This window comes from Vicia villosa, unplaced genomic scaffold (assembly GCF_029867415.1).
Source record: "Vicia villosa cultivar HV-30 ecotype Madison, WI unplaced genomic scaffold, Vvil1.0 ctg.003326F_1_1, whole genome shotgun sequence".
Taxonomy (NCBI): domain Eukaryota; kingdom Viridiplantae; phylum Streptophyta; class Magnoliopsida; order Fabales; family Fabaceae; genus Vicia; species Vicia villosa.
This window is the reverse complement of record NW_026706176.1, coordinates 66,510-77,283: the sequence shown is the minus strand read 5'-3', so window position 1 is coordinate 77,283 and position 10,774 is coordinate 66,510. Positions and strand designations below refer to the sequence as shown.

Genomic DNA, 10,774 nt, shown 5'->3' with positions numbered 1-10,774 from the left:
GTGACTATTATGAAATTCATCATAATTGATATAAAGCTTCAATTATTGATTGAATTCACTTGCACATTTGTAATCAATTAATTTTCAAGTGTAAAGAAAACCAAAGGTAAATATTTGCGTCTGTGCGGTTTATATAATTAACAAATTCAAAACTGGAAACACAAATCATGTATCAAGTAAATTAGAAGGTTCTACAAAATGCTAGGTCGTAGTAATTGGATCCTACTGTGTATGTTTATGAAAAATCGAAGATTGAATTGAAAAGGTAAAAAATAATATGACTAATTAAAAAAAAAAACATGATTGTTTGTTACCTTATTTCAGCAGTAAATGTTGAAGCTGTATGAACAATCTTTCTCCAATCTGCAGTAGCTAGTATTTGATGGTGTTGAGCAAAAGAATCTTCATGTGCGTTATAGTGATTAACACATGATCCATAAAAAAACAAGAATGGATGGAATAAAGTAAAGTAGCAGTACATGAAGCAATCTCTTTCCTTAGTATCAAGTAAAGGTATCCATGATTCGGGGTTTACAATTCATGTATCAGCCATCCAACTTTGTAAATTTATGAAAAATGGAAAAGAATAAAGAAAAATCTAAACAGCAAAAATGTAAAATTAATGGTACACTGAAATCAGATGCAAAATTGCAATCCATGTGGATTAAGAAAAATCTATCTCAAGTCTGAACACATCACAATTAGAAAGCAAAATCCCCTAAATAGTTACAAATCCTAAAACATCTAAGATCTGACATGTCTCCATTCCCTTTTTCATTTGTATGCACTGTGCATTTATTTTCCATAATTGACTTATATTCAGCACCATGGTTTTAAATTGCGGTCCGCAATCGCAACATCCGCAACCGCAGCCGCAACCGCAATTTAAAACCATGTTCAGCACTAGTTTTGGCTTTCATTTATGAACTTTTGTTTTGTAATGGACTCTTTATCTTTATTCTTTCCTATTTGAATTAATGTTATATATATGGCTTTTCAGATCTTACATTTTAGCTCTCACGAAATTGAAAAATTGTGGAAGAGACAAACACAAAATGACTGAAAGAAAGAAACAAACAGCTTCTACTGGTCAAATATGATTTCAAATGCATGATTTTACAGGCTCGTGAATAGACAGATATAAGCGGATCAAGGAAGCAAAATGGCTCTCATGTTACTAAATGAGTTTAATACAAATTTATAATCAGCTCATACTCCAATATTTACAAAGCCATTGAAGTTCAATGTTGAGGTCATTGGAGAAGCTGTACAATTGTTAGTGGATTTTGTGGAGTTGGTTAATCTTTGACCATATATTTTTTCTGCATTAAAATATCACCTTTTATTTTTCCTTCTAACAAAATACACACTCTTTAATTTCACATTTCCTATCATACTCTCATTGATTATTAGTCTTCGAAGAAGACTTTCTCATACAATATTTATTATTATAATTATTATACAACACCCTCGCAAGGCAGGTTAAAATTGAATTTTTTTAATTTTTAATTTTGTAATTTTCTCTTAATTTTATAATTAAAATATAGGTTAATTCATTATTATAGATGATAAATATATTATATTGTTCATGTTGAGTATTGAACCTGGGACAATTAGGTCTATCACAACAGTTAATAACCGTTGTGATATCACACGCGCTTTCTAGAATACAACAACGGCTCCAGGACCGTAATGGTAAGTAACACATTTACGACAACATTCTACATAACAAGGCATGGACCCGCGTGATTATATATTCTATTTTTAACCGCTGTTAAATGGGTTTTTCGTAGAATTGATAATACATTAATTGTTAACTCTGGTCAATGCAACAACACCAAATTTGAGGACTACCAAGCCATGAAGGAAATCCACTATTAGTAGTACTAGTTCAAAGCTTAAATAGTCTCAGTTTTCAACTTATCTCCTAATCCCTAGGCAGTGTAACTTCTACCTAGAAATCAACATCTAGATATAAGAAATTGATATCTCACCTCCAATCACCGCAGTAATAAAATAGTCACACACCCCGTGACTAGAGGAACCCAATAAAAAGATCACACTTTCTAATAAACAATACTTAATCAGGAACCTTAACTAATAACAATACTTAATAAGCTTGAGTCATTTGAGAGTTTTAAGTCCAATAGCATTTCGACACGTTCTGGGTCAACTTCGAAAGAAGTTGGATGACAAGGGTGAAAAGATGTTACAAACAAGAGGATTGTGATCAGTTAGGATGTTATGGTCGACGAGCTGAAGCCTTTTGATAGTAGAAAAATTACTTTGACAGATCTCGTAACCGGTTACCAGAATGGCGTAACCGGTTACAGACGCGATTTCCTGCTACCAGAAGTTGTTGGAACTGGTGTAGCAGAAGGCGAAACCAGATACGAGAATTTTGTAACCGACTACGACAATGAAAATGCAAAAAATCAGGTTGCTACATGCACTGAACAACAACTTGTGGAAGCTGAAATTGGGGAACCTAATAGACGACCAACTACACAAAGTGGTTTGCCTCAAAGACTCTGAAATTGTGAAGTATTTCACGATAACAAAATCAATGATGATGACGATTTCGTTCACTTTGGGCTTATGGCCAAATCTGAGACCGTTAGCATGAAAGAGGCATTAAGTGATCCATAATAGGTGTGTGTGATGAAAGAGGAACTGAAATTTATCGAGAAGAACAGTACTTGGGAGTTAGTTGATCTACCAGAATGAAAGAAGTCAATCGATGTAGAATAGTACTTGGGAGTTTATGTAGAGCAACCCCCTGGGTTTGTCGTGACAAATAAAGAGGGAGGGGTCTACAAATTGAAGAAAGCATTTTATGGTTTGAAACAAGCTCCAAGATCTTGGAACAAACGCATATATGGTTTCTTAGTCAACGTTGGCTTCAAGAAATGTGTTTTCGAGCATGATGTGAAGACGGATGCGAGCAAAGATGTGATAATACTTTGCTTATATGTGGATGACTTGTTGAACATAGGCAATAATGAGTTGGTATTTCTAAGTTCAAGAATGAACTTGTGGAAGAGTTTGAAATGAGTGACCTTGTGGTTATGACTTACTTTCTGGGCATAAAGTTCCACAAGTCAAAATTAGGATTGCTCATGCACCAAATGAAGTATGCACTTGAGATATAGAAAATGTGTGATATGGAGCATTGTAATGCTGCCAATACACCAACTGAAGCAAGGTTACAACTGTGCAAAAGTAATGATGAGCAAAATGTGGATCCAACGCAATATAGAAGATAAATTGGATCATTATCGTATTTGTGCAATACGCAACCAAAATTGACATTTAGTGTCGGTATTGCGAGTTGATTCATGGAGACTCTGAGATTGGGATACTGTCGAAGCGAAGAACAAGTTGCAGATTTGTAGATGAAAGGGGTCACAAATGTTGTGTTCAAGAAGTTAGTGATGAGGTTGGGCTTGAAGAACTGGGAGCATTTGAATTAAGGTGGTGTATTAGATGTGCATAATAATTCAAACGCATTGTATAAGCTTCTGGATGTGAACTAGTGTAAATAGCTTATCAAATAAGCACTTCTGCAAGTTGGACATTGGTTTTGTCGAGGCCGTAACATGTTACAGGAAATAGCGTAACCGATTACAGCAAATATTTTTTTCATTTTCTGGGTTTCTGTTTGAGTAGGCGTAACCAGTTACAATATTTGGCGTAGCCGGTTACGAGCCCGAGTTTGGGCTTTTTTTAGCATATTTTTAAGTTGTTTTGTAATCCACTTTTTTTGATAGTTTGTACAAATATCCTTCAATTGTAACATCCATTATATATATTAAAACAGACTCCCAACATATTTGCCACATAAAATTATTTTTGTCACATAACATTATTTTTACGACATCACTCATAATCTTATGTGGCATCTTCTAAATTACATCTTCATTTGTCAAAAGCCAAATTCACATAATGATTGTACTTGAGATCACGAGTTCGAATCTTGAAAAATACAAAAAAGAAAATATTAACCCAATAACTACTTAAATATTGTCATAAAACTTATGAAGTAAAATTTCTATTTTTTGTGCAATTAATTTTTAATTTTAAAAATAAAAATTATAAAAAATATTAACCTAATAACTAATATTCTGATAAAACTTATAAAATAATATTTTCATTTTACTTTTAATTCTTCTTTATTTTAATAAAATTAAAATAAAAGAAATTTTACATATCTCTTCCATGTAATATATCTAAAATAATTTCAATTTCTTTCTTTTTTTTAAAAAAAAAACAAATTGCTGTACTACTCTTTCATCATATAATTTACAACAAAATAAAGAATACTCTTATGATAAACACATTTTAGTTTTAACATTTAATATTAAAATCACATTGCAAAAACTTAAATACACTAATATATATATATATATATATATATATATATATATATATATATATATATATATATATATATATATATATATATATATATATTAAAAACATGCTCGAGATTCAGCTCATTACAATATTTTTTTTCTTATTGTAAGAAATATTTTGAAAGATATAAATTTAAAATTCATTTTGAACTAAAAATTTCAACAACACAAGAATCAATCCAACTAAGTATATTTCATAAAATTCATCACTTATCAAAAGATAAAATAATGTATTGAATTTCTATTTGAGGTCACAGGTTCAAATTTTAACAAATGAAAAAGTATATAAACTTAATAACTATTTACATATATATTATTTTTCATAAAACGTATGGAACACTGTTTCTATTTTTATTATAATTATTTCTAAATTATAAAAATAATAGATAAGTTTTAAAATTTTTTTTAATATAATATCTTTCAAATTATTTTAGATTCTTTTTTATTTAAAATATTAAAAGTTATAGTAATTTTTATCATACTAGTTACAACAAACAATACTTTTATGAGAAATATATTTTTGGTGTTAATCTTTATTTTAAAATCATATTTCAAAAATTTAAATACAATATAATACATATATCACTATCCATTATATATATATATATATATATATATATCTATATATATATATATATATATATATATATATATATATATATATATATATATATATATATATATATATATATATATATTAACAAAGACTCTCAATATATTTATTTGTTTATAAAATATATTTATTTTAAATAGAAGATTAAAATATTTAAATTAATAATTGTTTTGTTTGTATATAGAATACTTAAATAAATAAAAAAAATTCTGTATATCATTTTTGGATCATAAATATCATCTTTCATATATAAAAATATTTAAATTAATAATAGGTTTTTTTCCGTATAAAAATATAATTAATGTTTAGGTATCATTTAGAAAAATATCTGAATAATTAATAAATTTTCGTATATAAAAATATTTAAATCAATTATATTTTCTTTTCCGTATACAATTATAGAAATAAAATTTGTTGCCAATAATAAGTAGTGTTTTCCACATCTAAAAAAATATCATTTTTGGATCATAAATACCATCTTTCGTATATAAAAATATTTAAATTAATAATAGATTTTTTTCACGTATACAAATATTATTTATCTTTAGGTATCATTTAGAAAAATATTTGGATCAATGTAAATTTTCGTATATAAAAATATTTAAATCAGTAATAGATTTTTTCCCTTATAGAATTTTTGAATCAAAATTTTTTAGATCACAAATAACATTTTTCATATATAAAAATATTTTGATCATTAAATATATTTTTTTCATACACAAATATTATTTATGTTTAGGTATCGTTTACAAAAATATTTGAATCAATAATAGTTTTTTTCCCGTATACCTTTTTTTGAATAAATTCTTTTTTGAATTATAAATATCATTTTCGTATATAAAAATATCTATATCAATAATATATTTTTTCTAGTATACAAATATTATTTTTGTTTAGGTATCATTTACAAAAATACTTGAATCGATAGAATTTGACACGAATAGAATTTGACTATAAATAATAGTAGTATATTTTAATTGAATAAGTAATACACTTTCTCCTATATATATATATATATATATATATATATATATATATATATATATATATATATATATATATATATATATATATATATATATATATATATATATATATATATATATATATATATATATATATATATATATATATATATTCCTATTTACATTAATAACATATATTTGTGAAATGACATAAATAACAAATAATTTTTCTAATATTTAATTGTGCAAACATTTTTTTATTTGTATAAACTTCATTAATGACATATATTAATATAATAATATTTTGAATCATATAGATTAAAATTAATGATAAGGGATACACATTTTTGTATTTTATCTAATAGCATGTCTTTTCAAGTATACTTTTAAATTCATTTTAATTTAAATATATATTTTTTCACACTAAAATTATTATTTTATTTAAAAAAAATATATTTTAAAATAAACATTATTTCAAATTATAGTTATTCTTTATTAATATTCAATTACTAAAGTTAGTTTTTAAAAAATAAATACTATTTTAAATGTAAATTAACAATCATTTAAAATGATCATAAACTAATTGTTGTTTCCGGGTTGTAAGGGTTGCACCCGTAGTGCGATTTCTTATTGATATCATTTGCTTATTAAAAAAAGATGATCATAATAATGTTTTTACTAAAAGATGATTTATTGGAATATTTTGATTAATAATTTATTAAAAATAATAATAATAAACTTATAAAAGTGAAAAGTGAAAAATGATTGGGAAAGTAAAAAGTGAAAAGTAAAAAATGAGTTGGAAAAAATAAAAAATAAATAAATTTTTTGTTCCCAAATTGTTAATTTAGACTAATTAAGCTAATAAAAGAATTTTTTTTTTATTTCTAGAACAACAACTTTTCTTATATTATAGAATTCATATAAATTCTCGCTATTAATACTTTTTATTATAGTTCTTTATGAAAAAATTGAAAGTTTTACATTAACTATTTCAAAACTTAACAACTAAAATATAAAAATATTTTGCATCACATGACAGATATGCAAACAACTTAAAATAAATATCTAAAAAAGGATACATGTATAAAAAGAAATGAGAATAAAAATAAAAAATAAACAATTGACCATATTTTTTAAAATTATTTAAATTTTAAAAAATAATTTATATGTCAATTTCAACTTAAGAACCTATATTTTTAATTTTATTTGTAACTAACTCATTTTGTTGTTAAAAAAATGTATAATAACTATATTAGTACAAAAATCATAAAATATAATTATAATATAAATATATTGACAATATTATTCAAACAAATCCTAAAATAATTAAAACTCAATGTAAAAAAAAATTAATCAACACACAAACAAAAAAAATAGATTAAGAATGTCAAAGCATTCCATCGATTTTTAAAAATTAAAAGATACACGCAAACTAAAGTTTGAGAATGTCACTAATAAAGTAAACAATAACAAAAACAATAAAAATAAAAATTTCATATCTTATTAATCTCAAAGCATTTCATCAATTTTTATAAATTAAAACATACACACAAACTAGAAAAATTTGTTTGAGAATGTCATTAATAAAGTAAATAATTATAATAAAAAAATGTAAAAAGTAACAAAAAAAAAAGATTTTAAACTCTCATACATTCTTCAAGTTGTTGCAATTGATTCATTTATTATTGTAAATCAATCAAATTAGGCTTTCTTAAAAACTTATCCACTACAGTAACTATATTCATAGTTTCTAAAAATTAAAACCAAAAATCGAAAAAAAACTACATTAGTTTGATTTAGTTTTTGAACGAAAAAAAATTGATTTTTTTAATTTGATTTTGATTATCGATTTAACTGAGTTTTTTATCCACTTACGACAACTAATTAATAACATAATATCGTCATATCATTTACTTTCTATGAGGTTAAAATGGTAAAAGAAAAAAAAAAAGCTAGTATTTGATGTTGTTCAACACAAGAATCTTCATGTGCCTTGTAGTGATTAACATATGTTCCCAAAAAAAACAGAAAGAATGGATGGAATAAAGTAAAGTAGCAGTACTTGGAATAATATAAAGTAAAGGTTCAATCAGTGAAAAACTTTACAGCTAGCTAAAAAGAAATCCATGATTTAGGGTTTACAAAATTCTAAGTAGCAGTAATCGAATCAAAAATGTAAACAACATGCATTAAGAAAAACCTATCTCAAGTCTCAACACGTCAGTGTGAAAGCAATATTCACAACAAGGCAGTCATTATATAAACAACAATTTGTTTTTAGATTAGAGCAGCAAAGAAACAACAGAAAAAGAAAATTGAATAAATGTAATTTAAAAACAATTTGTTTCTTTAAGTTTCCAGACTTTCAGCGACAATGCATGCATCTACAGAAATTACAAAGGTACCTCTCTTTCCATATATCATTGTTATTTGCAAAATTAATTAATGATTTCAATCTAACACCCAATCATTTTCACATATCATTGTTAGGCCAAGGCTATGGATCCATCTAAAGAAACTACAAAGGTATCTCTCTTTCCATATATCATTGTTATTTGCAAAGTTAATCAATGATTTCAATCTAACACCCAATCATTTCCACATATCATTGTTAGCCCAAGGCTCCGGATCCGGAAGAAGAAAGTAGCAGGTACATAAGATGGAAGAAAAGTACTAAAGCATTGCTGAGTTCTGTGCGCAAACAAACATGTGAACCGTATAGCATTCCCGTTGTTCCAGACAACCTTCGGCTATCGAATGAGAGTGCCTACATTCCAAAAGTTGTTTCCGTTGGCCCCCAATATAAAGAAAGGAGGGAGCTTTTACAAGCGGAAGAGATCAAATGGCGCTGCGTCACCACTCTTCTTAGTCGAACATTTGGGCTGGATGCAATAGAAAACTGTATGAAAGCTGTTTTGGATATCGATGAAACTGTTCGTGCAAGCTACGTAGATAAAATCAAACTTGATAGGTACGATCTCGCAACGAATATCGTATTTGACGGGTGTTTTCTGTTAGAACTAATCATTTGTGAATCTAAGTATGATTCTGAGTTACCAATACCATTTAATGGCACTAGTCCCGGAATAGAAGTAAAAAAGATGGACTATGTCATGAGCGATCTGATGCTATTGGATAATCAGATACCGATTTATATTCTTGAAATATTGTTCACAAATCTTCTTGGTTCCTCTCCCCAAATGCGAGAGTTCATACAAAATCTGGTTCTTCCTGTCTTCGGCTATTCGGGGAAATTGATGGTTAAATCCACCGTCCACTTCCTTGATATTGCTTACTCCTACCTGGAAATGGAATGGATTGATCAAAAGAAAAAGAAAGAGGAAGAGGAAAATGTTATACCTGATGACAAACTCATTAAGCTATATCAAGATATAGATCAAGATCCAAATCTAAAACTAAATCTAAATCGCTGTGCTACGAGACTCAAAGCTGTCGGTATAACAATCGAATGTCTTGACGTACCCGATAAAAAGAACTTTATAGCTTTCACCGAGTTCAACAGAGAAAAAAGGATACTAAGAATTCCAAAGCTAGTAATCAACAACCAAACAGAAGCAACGTGGCGGAGTTTCATCGCATGGGAGCATCATAAGAAAAAATTGAAGAGTGGTTCTGTATCAGATACTGACAGGCTTAGTGTATGCACTTCGTCTGCCATGCTTTTCAGCGATTTGATATGCTGTACAGGTGATGTTAAACTACTCAAAGACAAGGGAGTCATAGTAGTAGACGACACATTGAAGCTGAGCAATAGAGATCTGGTGGCTTATTTCCATTTAATCGCAAAGGGCGTTGATCGTCGTATTATTGACTTAAATCATTTCGCTATGTTTGATGCCATGAACACAATTCCTACGAAAAATTACGTCACTAAAGTGTTCATATTTCTGCTCCATCTCTTTTGCAAATTTTTCGACTGGTGTTACAATGTTCACGAATTTTTCAAGACCGGTTACAACTATGCTTTTTCCATTGTAGGTATTCTCACTGTTGTCCAGACTTGTTACTCAGTTGTTGCCTATCATTTTCCCAAAAAATAGTAACCATGCAGTTTGTTTCCCAGTTGACTTTCCAAAAAAGAAAATGAAATGTGGTTTGTCTCCTTGAAACCGCATTTCACTGTCACTTATTTCTTTATGTCAATTTAACTTCAGTTTCATTTTAATTTCCATGTTTATGACTCATTCAGCTTTAATTTCTGCGCGCTGTGCGCCATTGTGTTTAATTTATTTTTCATATTTTATGTAATTGAAATAATATCTTATGTAATTGAAATAATTAATATTATTTTTTGTTGATGACTTTGGTGTAGAATTAAAATTCTCTCAAAAAAGTAAGTTTGTTTTATATAGATGATATATGACTATTAAATTTTAAATTTTATCATATTAAAATTATAAAAATGATATTTGAAATAATATATTTTTGTATTTGTTGAGATTTGAATTTGTGACCTCAAATATAAATTTAATATGTGATTTTGTCTTTTGAGAATTGGTGAATTTTAGAAAATATACTCGGTTAACTAAGTATATTTAGTTGGAGTGATTCTTGTGTTGTTAGAATTTTTTGTTCAAGATGAATTTTAAATTCATATCTTTCAAAATACTTCTTATAATAAGAATAAAATGTTGTAGTGAGTTGAATTTTGAGTATGTTATTGATATATCAGAAAATAATATATGTATTATTTTGTATTTTTTCTAAAATTGTTTTAAAAAACATAAATAAATTGAAAAATATAGGGAAACAGGTTT

The 10,774-nt window shown here is 27.0% G+C and overlaps 1 protein-coding gene across 1 annotated transcript; it reads left to right on the top strand.

Annotated features, from left to right (window-relative positions):
• The first annotated feature begins 8,194 nt into the window (after positions 1-8,194).
• On the top strand, positions 8,195-10,315 carry LOC131640801 (UPF0481 protein At3g47200-like). The gene is made up of 3 exons (XM_058911180.1): positions 8,195-8,397; positions 8,487-8,522; positions 8,612-10,315. Exons 1-3 carry the CDS (start codon positions 8,371-8,373, stop codon positions 10,055-10,057), a joined length of 1,509 nt encoding a protein of 502 aa, XP_058767163.1. The 5' UTR covers positions 8,195-8,370; the 3' UTR covers positions 10,058-10,315.
• The last annotated feature ends 459 nt before the right edge of the window (positions 10,316-10,774 follow it).

Bases quoted from the DNA above. Each gene is read 5' to 3' on its own strand.
- LOC131640801 (XM_058911180.1), top strand. From the start codon at position 8,371: ATGCATGCATCTACAGAAATTACAAAG. The intron at 8,398-8,486 runs GTACCTCTCTTT...TATCATTGTTAG, and splicing joins CATCTACAGAAATTACAAAG to GCCAAGGCTATGGATCCATC. The intron at 8,523-8,611 runs GTATCTCTCTTT...TATCATTGTTAG, and splicing joins CATCTAAAGAAACTACAAAG to CCCAAGGCTCCGGATCCGGA.